The sequence below is a fragment of the Hyla sarda genome, chromosome 9 (genome assembly GCF_029499605.1).
Source record: "Hyla sarda isolate aHylSar1 chromosome 9, aHylSar1.hap1, whole genome shotgun sequence".
NCBI classification, from domain to species: Eukaryota; Metazoa; Chordata; class Amphibia; order Anura; family Hylidae; genus Hyla; species Hyla sarda.
In genome coordinates this window covers 144,544,608-144,561,315 of record NC_079197.1, presented here as the reverse complement: position 1 = coordinate 144,561,315, position 16,708 = coordinate 144,544,608, and the positions used below count along the sequence as shown (strand labels likewise).

The following is a 16,708-nucleotide window of genomic DNA, read 5'->3' as shown; positions in this document are numbered from 1 at the left end:
TATTCTCCTCACTATGGAAAAGACGTCATCTGTAGTCACTGATATCATTGTGTATTCTCCACACTATAGAGAAGACGTCACCTGTAGTCACTGATATCATTGTGTATTATCCTCACTATAGAGAAGATGTCACCTGTAATCACTGATATCATTGTGCATTCTCCTCACTATAGAGAAGACGTCACCTGTAGTCACTGATATCATTGTGTATTCTCCTCACTATAGAGAAGACGTCACGTGTAGTCACTGATATCATTGTGTATTCTCCTCACTATAGAGAAGACATCACCTGTAATCACTGATATCATTGTGTATTCTCCTCACTATGGAAAAGACGTCATCTGTAGTCACTGATATCATTGTGTATTCTCCACACTATAGAGAAGACGTCACCTGTAGTCACTGATATCATTGTGTATTATCCTCACTATAGAGAAGATGTCACCTGTAATCACTGATATCATTGTGCATTCTCCTCACTATAGAGAAGACGTCACCTGTAGTCACTGATATCATTGTGTATTCTCCACACTATAGAGAAGACGTCACCTGTAGTCACTGATATCATTGTGTATTATCCTCACTATAGAGAAGATGTCACCTGTAATCACTGATATCATTGTGCATTCTCCTCACTATAGAGAAGACGTCACCTGTAGTCACTGATATCATTGTGTATTCTCCTCACTATAGAGAAGACGTCACCTGTAGTCACTGATATCATTGTGTAATATCCTCACTATAGAGATGTCACCTGTAATCACTGATATCATTGTGTATTCTCCTCACTATAGAGAAGACGTCACCTGTAGTCACTGATATCATTGTGTATTCTCCTCACTATAGAAAAGACTTCACCTGTAGTCACTGATATCATTGTGTATTCTCCTCGCTATAGAGAAGACGTCACCTGTAGTCACTGATATCATTGTGTATTCTCCTCACTATAGAGAAGACGTCACCTGTAGTCACTGATATCATTGTGTATTCTCCTCACTTTAGAGAAGATGTCACCTGTAGTCACTGATATCATTGTGTATTCTCCTCACTTAAGAGAAGACGTCACCTGTAGTCACGATATCATTGTGTATTCTCCTCACTATAGAGAAGACGTCACCTGTAGTCACTGATATCATTGTGTATTCTCCTCACTATAGAGAAGACGTCACCTGTAGTCGTAGTCACTGATATCATTGTGTATCCTGCCTGACTGTCCCATCAGAGCCGTAGTCACTTGTAAGTTCTACAGTTATGATGGGTGAAACAACAAATCCGAACATATCCTTACCACTGCTTAGGTCATACTGGGAGATGTAGTTTTAAATGGTTAAAACTTCTCTAGCACTGTTCCATTCTGTGGTATATTTGATTATTATACTGTAAATTATTTTCCGCAACAAGCTACACCACTGGCGTCTGTCACAACAGGATAAAAAAAAAGGTATTTGGGGGGGGGGGGTTGGGGGGTATGAGTATGGGGTGACACCAACTTTTACCGTACTTTTACCGTACCGGGTGACACCAACCCTAGCAACGCCACTGGGCCATATAAACATTGCTCCGTCCTCCTATAGGTGGCCATGACCACCAGGGAAGATCCCTCTGCTCCATGGTGCTCGCTCTACACTACAAGCAGAGATCACCGGACTACAGCAGCACACATGTATTCAGGATATAAGCAGTATAGTTAACATAGCAGAGCTGAGTGTGTATTCTGATTTAGATGCTGCTCTTCCAGTCCCTCTCTCTTGGTCTCTTCCTGTTTTACAGTTCTGTTACTGTTTTCAGTCCCCCCTCTCTTGCTCCCATTATACTGACTGCTGCTGTTTCAAGTCTACCCGCTCTCCTGCTCCCACTGGGCTGCCGTTCCTGAAGCAGGAAGAGAGGTGCGTCCTAAGTTTTTAATATACACTGTGTCCTACACATCTTCAGTACAGAGCCTAAATGACACGAATGGCATTCTTATAGACCCGGCTGCCTTCATTCTCCCATGCCCTGTATGCTCTGTAAGTGTCATAAAGTGACACCACACTCAGATACTATTGTAATGGCAACCCCCTGTGCACACGTTATTAATTCATAGAACTGGTAAAACTGAAGCCAAAAAACTAAACATACAAATAAAATGCTACATTTTTATAAAACAACTAGCTTTTGCCCGCGGCTTCGCTCGCCTTAAATTTGGGGTAACATAGATCTGCTTTTTACGATCCTATAGTAATGAGGCTGCTCTGGGTAAAGTCTATGAGCATCCAAACAACCCGAATTCTTTCAACTTTGATCACCGTGTCTAAAGAGTTAATGCCGGACATCTGCCGTAACGGTGATATCCGGCATTAGCCACGGGTCCTGGCTGCTGATAGCAGCCGGGAACGTGCGGGTATGATGCGAGCTGAGCTCCTGAGCTCGCTTCATAACCCTCCCGTGCCGCAGCGCCGGGTATACCCGGTGTTCCGCGGCAAGGGGTTAATTCATACAAACTTTGAACCCCCGTTTCACCCCTTCAGGGGTGGAATTTTAGAAAACTTTAAAAACATGTGTTTCTTTATCTCTAATTGTTAGCATAAAAGCAAAGTTTCATGCTTCAAAAATGATGGATTTCTATACAAACTTTCAACCCCTTTTTCACCCCCTTAAGGGTTGAATTTCGAAAAATCCTCTCTTATTCCTCATCTAAGTCTAAAAAACATAAAAACAACCCCTATGAAAAAATTCAGCTTTCTAGGTCCAAGGGTTTAGGCTGGGCGTTGATGAGTCAGTGATATATAGATTTTATTTGTTCAGAAAACAAAACTGGGACCCATTCCCTTTAAGAGTCATAATGCTTTCCATCATTCTTTACTTAAAGGTACTCCACTGGCCAGCGTTCGGAAGTAAATGTTCCGAACACTGTTTCCGTGCAGCGGAGTCCTCACGCCCCCTCCCATAGACTTGCATTAAGGGGGCTTGGGCATGATGTCACGAGGGGCGTGGCCGGCCCCCGCAGCGCAAAAACTGCGTTCGGAACATTTACTTACGAACGCTGGCCAGTGGAGTACCCCTCTCCCCAACCCTTTCCATCAGGTTGAAATTGAAGGAGAACTTGAATATTAGGTCTCGAAAATCCTTGATAGTCGTAAAATGTTAAATTTTATTCAAAATCTTGTACATTGGAACGGTTATGGTCCGGAGGAGAGGTCCTGGCTTCCAGCCATATACAGTTAAGCTCCTACCCTTGTTAGGAATTTTTACGCCTCTCATTCTGACAAATCCGGACCAGGGTTTAGGGTAGGCTCCCACTATGTTTGTAGTGTACGGTTGCTGGATCCGGTTGGGAGGGGCGAACAGCAGCTGTTCCCATATCCCAGCCGGATCCGGCCCGAACCCCATTGATTTCAATGAGACGACCGGAGTCAAACGCTGACTCCGGTTGTCTCCTTTTTGCCCCGTATACGGTTTTCTGACCAGACCTATAACCGTGGTATACCAACCGCATCCAGCAACCGTACACAACAAATGTAGTGTGAACCCACCCTTAAACAGTCTGGTGGCCCCTCATAAAAGGGGGGGGGGGTACCCTTACACCCGTGCCTCTCCCAAGATCTAGCAGTTCTGTTTCCTCCTGTGTCCCAGCATGGTTACCCTGACGATGCCCCGAAGGTGTGTAGTCTGATGCAATAGCATTCGATCTCTGCGGTGACCCCTCTCTGGCTATTTGTACTACACTCCAGAAAATTGGGAAACTGGATCCATCCTTGTAACTAGCTTAGTGATTGTATTTTATAATTTACCTCCAATTATTTCTGGTTTATTTTCTGGCTACCATTTTTTTGTTTACTGTTTCTGCATTGTGCCACTATTTCTTTTCTTTTAATATCCAGTTGACATTACGTATACGTTTAGTTTGTGTTTGTCCTGTTGGCTGTTCAGTTTGTTATTAACCCATTGTGTCCTGACCTGATCCCTGACTTATGTACTGTGTTTGTATTTTATTATTTTTACATCATTACGCCTTGCACTTCTTCTGTATAGGGACCGCTGTCCAGTTGGAGGTCTTTTGCTTAGGGCTGATTGTCAAGTAGGCAGGGATAGAGGCTGTGGGTGAACTTAAGGATGCACATATCCCTGCCCAACGTGACACTCAACACACGTTTATGATCAGTAGTGAAGATCTCTCCAGAACCCTCCAGAAGTCCTGTGGAACCAAAGAGAATTGACCTCTCCAGTTTTTTGCAGTATATTTTAAATATATAATAGGACTTCATATGGCATCCACAGTTCATACTTATGTACTTATTTCATATTTTATCTTCTTATATTATTATTATAATATATATACTGTATATTACATTTATTCAAATCCCACCATGTACAACATATGCCTAGGAGTTTGTATGTTCTCACAGTGTTTGTGTGGATTTCTTTCAACACTCCAAAAGCAAAAACATATTTATAATAATTTTTTGTAAACCCCAATGGGACAGCGCACTGGTTTGAGTGATGAAAAATGGACTGTAAAATATGTTGGTGCTATATGAAGATATCTGCTATATAAATTATTAAAACTGTATTATTATTAGAATTTTTTTTTTAACTATTTTATGCAACTATTTTTTTTTTTTCATCCATTTTTCATGGATGAAAATATTTTTTGAGGAAGAAAAAAAACAACAAAATGTCAGTTTTTTCGTCTGTACACAGCAGAAGATAGATCACGTAGACTCGTTTTACGGAAGTAAAGTGCGTAGATGTGTGTATGAACAGCCATTCTGCCAATAGTACTATGGATGGACGGATCTGCAGAAATGCACTCTGTAGACACTAGGGGAGATTTATCAAGACCTGTCCAGAGGAAAAGTTGCCCATAACAACCAATCAGATCGCTTCTTTCATTTTTAACAAGGCCTCTGCAAAGTGAAAGAAGCCATCTGATTGGTCGCTATGGGCGACTGGCCAACTTTTCCTCTGGACCGGTTTTGATAAATCTCCCCCTATGTACAGGTCTCCAGTCCGTGCCCTTGTAAACCTGTCGGCCGTGTCTATTTGTCATTGTGTCTGTGTAATTCTAGCACAAGGTATGGCCAGATTTAAAGGTCACATATTGGCCCTCATGTACTATACAGAAACCGACTCTATTTGTTGGGGTTTTTTTTTTTTTTTTTGTTGCATGATGATTGTGACATGGCGCAGATAAATTGTGACTTTATGCGACCAAACTTTCCGAAACAACCGAGTCGGCTTGGTTAAAACACGAGGATGGGGCGTTTCCCGACAAATTTGTTCGTTTACAACTGATTTAGAAAAGAATCGGACAACATTTGTCGGGTTTCGGGTCTTTGATTTACCGACAGCTCTAAGCAGTTGCAAAAGCTTCGGGAAATTAAGAAATATGTTACATTTTTCTCTCAATTGTTACTTTAAATCTAATTATCATTAATGTGATCAAGTAATGAACAAAATGATTTCCACCCAATTCATTAGTAATGTTTTTTAGGTTTTTGTTCAAAACATCTTTTAAATGCTTATTGCCCAAATAAGTTCCCAGATAATCTTCCTGCATAAATTAAAATGAAATTTGTGAATTTGCTCATTTCATATTTAAAGGGGTACTCCGGTGCTAAGACATCTTATCCCCTATCCAAAGGATAGGGGATAAGATGCCTGACCGCGGGTGTCCCGCCGCTGGGGGTAGTCCAGTGGTGAAAAACTTATCCCCTATAGTAAGGATAGGGGATAAGTTTGAGATCGCGGGGGACCCGACCGCTGGGGCCCCCTGCGATCTCTCTGTCCGGGGGCCAGGCTCTACGGCCAGATAGCGGGTGTCGACCTCCGCACAAAGCGGCAGCCGACACGCCCCCTCAATACATCTCTATAGCAGAGCCGGAGATTGCCGAAGGCAGCGCTTCGGCTCTGCCATAGAGTTGTATTGAGGGGGCGTGTCGGCCGCCGCTTCGTGCGGAGGTCGACACGCCCCCTTCCCGTGGGCTGTCGGGGCTCCATACAGGAGATCGCAGGGGGCCCCAGTGGTCGGACCCCCCGCGATCTGCAACTTATCCCCTATCCTTAGGATAGGGGATAAGTTGTTCACCACTGAGTCACCACTGGACTACTCCTTTAAGGACCAGGCCAATTAAATTTTTGCATTTTCGTTTTTTCCTCCTTGTCTTCTAAAAATCGTAACTCTTTTATATTTTCATCCACAGACTAGTATGAGGGCTTGTTTTTTGCGTGACCAGTTGTCCTGCATAATGACATCATTCATTTTACCATAAATTCTATGGCGCAACCAAAAGAATACTATTTGTGTGGGGAAATTAAAATGAAAACCGCAATTTTTCAAATTTTGGAAGGTTTCGTTTTCACGCCATACAATTTACGGTAAAAATTACATGTGTTCTTTATTCTGTGGGTCAATACGATTAAAATGATACCCAGGATTATACACTTTTCTATTATTGTTGCGCCTAAAAAAAATCGCAAACTTTTAAACCAAATTAGTATGTTTAAAATCCTTCTATTTTGACGACCTATAACTTTTTCATCTTTTTTTTTATTTTTACGTTCACGCTGTTCACCGTACGGGATCAATAACATTATATTTTAATAGTTCGGATATTTACGCACGCGGCGATACCAAATATGTGTATTAATTTTTTTTTTTACACTTTATGGGGGTAAAATGGGGAAAAAAGGACATTTTACATTTTTATTGGGGGAGGGGAATTTTCAAATAATTTTTTTTTAATAGTCCCCATAGCAATGGCGATAATACTGTTCAGTGCTATGTATAGGACATAGCACTGCTCAGTATTATCGGTCATCTTCTGCTCTGGTCTGCTCGATCTCAGACCAGAGCAGAAGACCCCGGGAAATGGCCGGAGCCAGGTGAGGGGACCTCCGGCCGCAATGCTGGATGATCGGATCGCCGCGGCAGTGCTGCGGACGATCCGATCAACCATTTAAACTACCGCACTGCCGCAGATCTGCATTGATCACGGCATCTGAGGGGTTAATGGCGGACATCTGCACGAACGTGGATGTCGGTCAATCCCGGCGGATCCTCGGCTGCTGCTAGCAGCCGGAACCTGCCGTGTATGAAGCGAGCACCCTTCTGATGCCCGCGGACATACATGTAAATGTACGTCCTGGTGCGGGAAGTACCTCCAAACCAGGACGTACATTTACATCCGTGGTCGTTAAGGGGTTAATAAGCTTTCAGTCGTTAAACACACAACTTGCTATTTTCATTACTAAATTAACCTAAGGTTTCAAACACTTATACTTAGGGTTACAATGTAAGACCATAATAAATATATATATTTTGTTTGTTATTAACGATTTCCCAAAAAATCTTCCGTAAGCTGTTGCCTAATTACCTGGCCAACACTATCGGCAGGTATGTTCGCTTCCAAATTCACCTGTATCTCACCTCTTAGGTCCTCAGCAATAGGAGTTTCTAGATTATGAAGAATAGCACATGCTATTATTATGAGATGAATAGGGGTAAAGAGATGCGACAAGCCAACCCGCGTGCGACACTATGCGACACACACATGCGACACACACGTGCGACACTATGCGACACTATGCGACACACACGTGCAACACTATGCGACACTATGCGACACACACGTGCGACACTATGCAACACACAGGTGCGACACTATGCGACACACACGTGCAACACTATGCGACACTATGCGACACACACGTGCGACACTATGCGACACACAGGTGCGACACTATGCGACACACGTGCAACACTATGCGACACTATGCGACACACACGTGCGACACTATGCGACACACAGGTGCGACACTATGCGACACACACGTGCGACACTATGCGACACACACGTGCGACACTATGCGACACACACGTGCGACACTATGCGACACACACGTGCGACACTATGCGACACACACGTGCGACACTATGCGACACACACGTGCGACACTATGCGACACACACGTGCGACACTATGCGACACACACGTGCGACACTATGCGACACACACGTGCGACAGTTTAATAAATCACTAGGTAAAACACTGGTTAAAGGGAACCAATCATCAGATTTTACCCTATATAACGCTTGGTAAAGCGTTATATAGGGTAAAATCTTTATTTTCCCCATTCCCGGGGGACGCTCCTGCCCCCAGGGATGGTGAAGATATGAAGTTATAAACTAGTCACCGCCGCCGCCGTAAGTAGTCACCTGGGCGGGGAGCTCTTCTCATCTACTCCCGTTCTTCGGCCGGGAGCGACGCCCCCTCCGCTTGATTGATGGGCCGCGTCATTGTTCCGCTCACTGAACAGACGGAGCAGAGTGATGACGCTGCCCGTCAATCAAGCGGAGGGGGCGTCCCTGTCGGCTGAAGAACGAGAGTAGATGAGAAGAGCTCCCACGCCCAGGTGACTACTTACGGCGGCGGCGGTGACTTGTTTATAACTTCATATCTTCACCATCCCTGGGGGCAGGAGCGTCCCCCGGGAATGGCGAAAATTAAGATTTTACCCTATATAACGCTTTACCAAGCGTTATACAGGGTAAAATCTGATGAATGGTTCCCTTTAACCGACTGCAGAAAGCTGAAATACAAACTGACATTCTTAGTAAATGAGAGCCATTATATGGAACGATCCTGTATACCAGTGTTTCCCAACCAGGGTGCCTTCAGCTGTTGCAAAACTACAACTCCCAGCATGCCCGGACAGCCGAAGTGTTTCCCTGCTGTATACTCTGTATAAGTGTCACTTCCTGCATTTAGTCTACAGGTCTGGAACCACAATGGAGCTGGGAGTATCGGGGACTCTTCTTCTTGCTGTGTTGGTCAGTATTGTCCTGTATTTCTTCACATGGAAGAGGAATCTAAATAAGAATATGCCCCCTGGACCCCCGCCACTGCCCATACTGGGCACCATGCTGCATGTGAGCACTACAGAACTGCCCGCGTCTCTGATGAAGGTGAGTTATGTTAGCATCACTGTATTCTGATGTCTAAATGTTGTCCTATATTACTATATCTCCATTAGGATAAGTTTCCACTTGGTTTTTTTCTGGCAGTTTTTGGAATACTGCCACTGCAGTTTTTGAGCCAAAGTCAGAAGTGGATCCATAAGGGAGGAGAAGTGTAAGTCCTTCCTTTATATGTCCTATTCCTTTTGAATACATTTCTGGCTTTGGCTCAAAAACTGCAGTGGTGGATATCCAAAAACTGCCAGAAAAAAACCAAGTGGAATCCTAGCCTAAGGGTACATTCACAGTACGGAATTCCCACGGAATTCCATGGGCGTAATTCCGCAGTGTGAACTTAACATTAGTGTGAATGGGTCTCCGCGAGACCCGTTTGCACTGCAGAATTTCAGCGGCAGACAATTCCGCCACTGAAATTGTTCCGTGCAAAGAAAGAACATGTTCATTCTTTGCGCGGATTCCCCGAGTATTTTCAGCGAGCGGAGATTCCGCACTGTGAACGCACCCTTGGGGTGCATCCACACCACATTTTTGCAATACAGTTCCCATATCAGGTTTTTGATGAAAAACCGATTTCTCAAAACCGTGAACCCGTGTACGGTTTGAAAAATGATGTCCGGTTGCATCCGTTTCTTAAGAAAAAAAATATACGTTTTTAACTATTCACTCCATTATGAATAAAGTTTCACTTGTTTGATGGATATTCCAAGAAAAAAAAAACTGTGCAAAGTCAAAAATCGTATGGTGCAAACCGGATGGAACCGTACGTACATACGGTTCTATACGGTTCCCATTGACTCCCATGTTAAAAAAAAAACGTATATGGTTTAATACGGTTTTTCACCCGGACCAAAAACCATTTTTGGGTACGGGAAGAAAAACAGACAAAACCATACAAGACGCAAAATGGATGCAATACGGTTCCATACGGTTTTTACATTGAAAACGTATACGGGAACTGTATTGGAAAAACGTGGTGTGAATGCAGCCTAAGGCTGCAAACAGGAAAAAATACCAAAAAAAAACATGCATTTTATTTATATTTTCTATTCAAAAAAAAGTGCGTTTTAGTATGAGTGTTTTTATTCACCATTTTATCCCCTGCGTTTTTCTCATTACAAGTCATGTGATTCCTTCCCCGCGTGGCTCAAATCAAATACCACCATGTTTGGAGTTTTATACTTTCCTACAGCTAGTGTGGCTTTTTTGTGTACATGAACACCGTGTGTGTTTTCGGGAAATTAGTGCCATGTTTTTTCATAGACCTCTATTGTTTTTTTATTTTTTGTTTTTTTTACATATTTCCACATTCTTCATAAGAAATCCTTAAAGTAGATGTCCGGTACGGACTATTCCTAATCCATTCTACCCGGGCTGCAAAAAAAAAGAGAAAACAAACTTTCACTTACCTTCCTACGTTCCCCTGAGGTCCCCAACAGCTGATCGGGCGGCCGGGCTGTCTACTTTCTACTTCCCTTAGCCCGGGACAAAGTAGAGAAGTAGGAAGTAGACAGCCTGGCCAACCAATCAGCTGTTGCGGATCTCCGGGGGAACGTAGGAAGGTAAGTGAAAGTTTGTTTTTTGCAGCCCGGGCAGGATGGAATAGGAATAGTCCATACCGGACATCTCCTTTAATAATATTACCAAAGAATCACATCATTTGTAATGGGAAAAGCACCAACCAAAATACATATGTACTAAAATGAACAAAAATAATATCCTACAAAAATACCTCAGTCTTAAAGGGGTACTCCGGTGGAAAACCTTAGTACTTAGTATATGGGACCAGTCAGGGCTCAAGTCCTGCAGGAACTCATGGGAACGGAGTCCCTGCACTTTTTCCACAGCAGGAACGCAGTTCCCATTAGCAGGAGTCCTGCAGGACCAGCCCTTAAAGGAGTACTCCGGTGCACACTTTTTTCATGTTATCCCGTCCGGGCTGCAAAATAAAAGAAAACGCACCGGTACACTCCGGTACAGGTGTTCGGTCCCCGGGCTGTATTCTTCTTACATCCTGTTAGCCTGGCACGTCACACAGAGCTTCAGCCTATCACTGGCCGAGGCGGGACATCGCTGCGGCCGGTGATAGGCTGAAGCTCCGTGTGACGTGTCGGGCTAACAGGAAGTAAGAAGAATACAGCCCGGGGACCGAACACCTGTACCGGAGCTCCGGGGGCTCGTTGGCAGGTAAGATGAAGTGCGTTTTCTTTTATTTTGCAGCCCGGACGGGATAACATGAAAAAAGTGCACGCCGGACTACTCCTTTAATGGGGTAATCTGCCCCTAGACATCTTATACCCTATCCAAAGTATAGGGGATAAGATGTCAGATCATGGGGGTCCCGCTGCTGGGGACCCCAGCGATCTCGGCTGTAGCACCCCAGACATCCATTGCCGGATGACTGGTGATGCGGGCGGAGGCTTGGGACGTCACAGTGATGCCCCCTCAATGCAAGCCTATGGGAGGGGGCATAGACTTGCATTGAGGGGCCATGACTGTGATGTCACGAGCCTCCGGCACTGCACTCAACGCGCTAAATGAGTTCCCACACTTTTGTTTTCCCAGGACTTGACCCCTGGGACCAGTAGATACTGCGCTCTTGTGCGCACAAAGTCTGACAATTGCTTAACCAGGGTTATAAAGAGGTAAGTAATGTCACAAGTTCAAATGGTGTAGACAATAATGTTAGAGTTAATCCTGTATTGGTTTATAAATCCAAGTTGAGAGGGTTTTTTTTTTTTTGCAGTGCTGGAGACTCCCTGTTATGAGCCCACTGAGCCCTGTCTGCGCAGGGTAGATGAAAGACAGCGCGTATCAGCGCTTAGGCATAGACCTCTATACCCCGGCAGCACAGAGACACTGTACAAGAGGGGGATGTGGCGGCACAATGTGCCTCTTACCGGATCAGTTGGTAAGTTTTCCGGAGTCAATCAAAAGAGTGTAGCGGCATTGCAGATCATCCGGCCCTGTGTCTCTCTACCCCGACGGCACGGGGAAGGATTTGAGAGAGCAGTGGAGGTCCGGCACTGTTGATCACTTGCCGGCAATAGGTTTAAGCTGCTTGTCAATGGCTCTGCTGGGGCAATGGTGGATTCCAAGTTGTCCCAATACTTGTGCAGGTAAAGTCTTTAAACCAGACGCGTTTCGGGGAGCATTGTCCCCTTTTTCAATGGTGCAAATAAAAGACTGAAGTCTTCAGCGCTGCAAAAGAAAACCTCTCTCAACTTGGATTTATAAACCAATACAGGATTAACTCTAACATCATTGTCTACACCATTTGAACTTGTGACATTACTTACCTCTTTATAACCCTGGTTAAGCAATTGTCAGACTGTACCTTTGTGCGCACAAGAGCGCAGTATCTACTTGTCCCATATACTAAGTGTAACCCCCTATTATTTCTATACTGTGAGTTGTCTGAAGCAAGGGCCCTGCCGAAGACCTCATTTCAGAGTTTTTAAATAAATGTAATTTTATCACCAATAAATGTGATTTTATGCTAGACACTAGAGATGAGCGAACTTACAGTAAATTCGATTCGTCACAAACTTCTCGGCTCGGCAGTTGATGACTTTTCCTGCATAAATTAGTTCAGCTTTACGGTGCTCCGGTGGGCTGGAAAAGGTGGATACAGTCCTTCTAGGACTGTATCCACCTTTTCCAGCCCACGGGAGCACTGGAAAGCTGAACTAATTTATGCAGGATAAGTCATCAACTGCCGAGCCGAGAAGTTTGTGACGAATCGAATTTACTGTAAGTTCGCTCATCTCTTTTACCTTAGTCTAGTAGGACTGCTCCGTTGTCTGTTTATTTTATATAGTCTATTTCTGGCACACTGGGTATGTGTAACGCAGTATCCTCGGCTTAGGTTTTTGTGTTTTATGTAGAGCTCCCACAGATATATATTTTTTCTTTAATTTACAAATCTGTTTTGCTTTCTGGCACCAGTTGATAAAAAAAAATAAAAAAAATAAAAAAAACTTCCACCGGCGTACCCCTTAAAATCTACAAATACAACAGAAAGAAGATCATTTTCACCCATAATTCCTTTGTTTTCAAAAACACTTTTTCTCCCTGCACTGTAGATGTTTACAACTGTGCTCAATCCCCCCCCCCCCTTGAGCCAACAGATGCACAATAGTGAATTTAATATGATTTTTATATTTGATATGTTTTTCTTGCAGCTGAGTGAGACCTACGGCCCAGTGTTCACCATCTACCTGTCTAATTCACCTGCAGTAGTCCTGGTTGGCTATGATTGTGTTAAAGAAGCTTTAATAGACAACGGGGAAATGTTCGGTGCCAGAGGTGCCTTTGAATTGGGCAATCTGCTCTTCAAAGGTTATGGTGAGTAAATCCACTTTATATGGTGACAATAGTATCTAGTGTCTAGTAACGATCAGGTCGATGTCTCAGATAAGCAGAACTTATGATGATACGATACTGGGTTTACGTAAAATAGAGATAATGCAACATGATAGTCACATGACTAATGTGTAGAGGAAACACAGTTGTGAATACTGAAGGAAAGTAAAAACATGTAAAGGAAAATAAATATATGAAAATAAGAGGGGTGGGTATTAAAAGGTAAGTCAGCGTGATCGGTGGGTCCCCTGAGCCAATACTTGACCAGTAGACTATCTCAGTCTACATCTTATATCATTACTAATGATAAGGTGTGTTGGGACCATAGACTTTTAATAGAACTAGCCCATTGTCACAAACACTAATGGGGTAACATAAGTATTTGCCCTTAAAGGGGTATTCCAGGGAAAAACTTTTTTATAGATATCAAGTGGCTCCAGAAAGTTAAACAGATTTGTAAATTACTACTATTAAAAAAATCTTAATCCTTTCAGTAGTTATCAGCTGCTGAAGTTGAGTTGTTCTTTTCTTTCTGACAACAGTGCTCTCTGCAGACACCTCTGCTTGTCTCAGAAACTGTCCAGAGTAGGAGCAAATCTCCAGAGCAAACCTCTAATGCTTTAGACAGTTCCTGAGACAAGCAGAGATGTCAGCAGAGAGCACTGTTGTCAGAAAGAAAAGAACAACTCAACTTTAGCAGCTGACAACTAATAGTAGTAATTTACAAATCTGTTTAACTTTCTGGAGCCAGTTGATATTAAAAAAAAAGTTTTTTTTCCTGGAATACCCCTTTAAATTTAGGAGACAATAGTAAAATGACAAGAGAGCAATAGTGGGTTTTCCATGACTCACTTTCTTCATTGGAAAATGGCTTCTCATGGGTGGGCATGTTTACATTACTAGTCTCTTAGAGTCTATTCACATGGCAGAATTTCCACTCGCGGAATTTCTGCCTCAAATTAAAGCCCATAGACTTCTATGGGGTTCCACACTCCCATTTACACTTTTACAAACAGAATTTCATGTGAATCAGAGTGCGGAACCCCATAGAAGTCTATGGGCTTTAATTTGAGGCGGAAATTCCGCAAGTGGAAATTCTGCCATGTGAATAGACCCTAACTTGTACCAATAAGGAGAGTATGTACAGGACTCACTAGTATAAGTCAGTGATCATAGGCATCCACTGGTCGAGGTACCAAACCAAGAAAGAAATTTTTGTGCTGTCCAGTAGATCCTAAGAAAAAATATTTCTTAGTGGGTGCAAGTTTATGGTTAAGAAATAGGTATAACCAAGCTTATCTTAACCATGGCAAAGATTATATTTGCTTCCCCACCCCTCGAAGGCTTTTGTCAAGGCAGAGTGACTTGGGTCCCCCAACAATCAGAGTTAACCTGCATTCTGTGTAGATGAATTCTTCTTACGATTTCTTAGTACATCTTGATTTCTTTCTATGTTCTGGCTCCCTGCAGCCACTGTAAGGGGGAGCTTAGAAGCTTACTGTAATGCCCCAAAGGGTGTGACATTGCTGTTCCACTTACTGGTTTTGCATTGGTCCAAACTTGGCAGCAGAGTCTAAGTATTCTCCTGGTATTCACTATTTATCCGGCTCCAGGATGCGGATGTAGAGGGGCGAGCTGATGTCGTAGATGGTAATAGTGCAAGAAACAGATTTCAATGTATCAGAACTGAGTTAGTGTTTATAGCAGAACTGAGTAGCTCAGATGCAGCCTGGTGGTGTTAGCTTGCTCAGAACACAGAGGTGTAGTTGACACTCCAGGTCATACACAATAGGTCAGCATGGTACAGAAGGATAAGGCAGAGATGGAGTCAGGAAAACAAGAACAGGTCTAGAAAAGTGAACACAGGTACATGACAGACAGACCCATTTACTGTAGAATACTACAATGTTGCTCAGGCATCAAAGAACAGATGGAAAATGGTTACATATGGAGTGCCTGGCAGGGATTGGAGGAGGACAGGGATCAGGGATGTGTATAAACCGTTGAAGAAACAGTGCCTGCACGACCCCTGTTAAATGCGCCAGAAACTGTCGCCACCTGTGACAGTACAGACGAGGATTACCCCAGCCTGCAGCAACAAGGCAGAGCCAACTGTGTGGCTAGGCCAAGGTAAGAAGCGCGACACACTGCACGCTGGCAGCTATTAACTATTAGCATTACACTTACAGCATACTGATTATACATAAAACTCAATAATAACATAGTATGCAGTAAGCTCATATGTTCCCTCTAGTGGCAGCTGCAGGTGTTCAGAATGTTCTCTACTAAATCTTTGGCAATGTAGAAAATCTGAATCTCTGTGTCAGTAAAGCAAAGCTGAGGCAACTATAACGATGCGTTAAAAAATTATTCAGTATTATCACCCTGATCAGATGGGCTTTATGCCGGGGAGAGCTATGGACATTAATGTACAGCGTTAACATCTTAATATTGCTGCAGCAGAGAGGGAGGCCTCTGGGGTGTGTGTGCTTAGTCTTGATGTATATAAAGCCTTTCATTCGGTGGAGTGGGTATATCTACATCAGGTCCTGAGAGTCCTTCAGTTTGGTCCACGGTTCCGGGTGTGGGCTTGGTTATTATATAATAGTCCTAGGGCGAGAGTGCGCAGGAATCTGGAGGTTTCGGATCCCTTTCCGCTGGGCAGGGGTACACGGCAGGGCTGTCCTTTATCTCCTTTTTTGTTTGCTTTAGCTGTGGAACCCCTGGCAGTGGCCAGCCAAACTTCCTCCTGTATTCATGGGGTATGCAGGGGTTCCCTAGAAGAAAAAGTTTTAATGTATGCAGATGACTTGTTGGTTTATTTAGCGGATGTCCGGGGTTCCCTTGAAGCCTTGTTTGTTCTCCTAGATGACTTTAGTTCCTATTCGGGTCTCAAGGTTAATTGGGCTAAGTCTTCCCTAATGTTTCCATCGGTGGAGTCAGGTCCCATGCCCTCTCTTCCTCATGGGTTGCAGGCGGTTACTCAATTTAGGTATCTGGAGGTGGAGGTCTCGGTTTGTTTGGGGGCTTATGTGCAGTTGAATTTGGATCCGGTTCTGACATCTGCAGCAGTCAAGTTGCAGACCTGGTCATGTCTCCCCAGAATTAATATCTTCAAAATGATATACTTACCCAAGTTTTTATATCTTTTTCATCTTTCTCCTGTGATTCCCCCCGAGAAGGTATTTTGTAAAGCTGTGTGGCCTTTTGAGATCCTTCTATTGGCAGGACAAACCTCCATGATTGGGGCCGGCGCTGCTCCAGGCATCCAAACAACGGGGTGGCTTAGCTGCTCCTAACATGCATAATTATTTTCTAGTGTCTCAATTGGTATATGCTGCCTGGTGGATCGACCTGGATCTGGCTAATGCATCTACTGCTCTGGCG

General features: G+C 43.7%; 1 protein-coding gene across 4 annotated transcripts in view; it reads left to right on the top strand.

Annotated features, from left to right (window-relative positions):
• The window catches only part of LOC130290402 (cytochrome P450 2A4-like), a 55,664-nt gene that overhangs the window by 12,322 nt on the left and 26,634 nt on the right, over positions 1–16,708 (top strand). For 2 of the 4 annotated variants that reach the window (XM_056537993.1, XM_056537992.1), the window contains exons 1-3: positions 4,959–5,054; positions 8,751–8,947; positions 13,141–13,303. In XM_056537993.1, the coding sequence (XP_056393968.1) occupies positions 4,973–5,054; positions 8,751–8,947; positions 13,141–13,303 (442 nt within the window). In that variant the 5' untranslated portion in view covers positions 4,959–4,972. Of the gene's footprint in view, positions 1–1,573; positions 1,887–4,958; positions 5,055–8,750; positions 8,948–13,140; positions 13,304–16,708 lie in introns of those variants that run through there. The other 2 variants (XM_056537995.1, XM_056537996.1) reach the window with 2 other exon arrangements.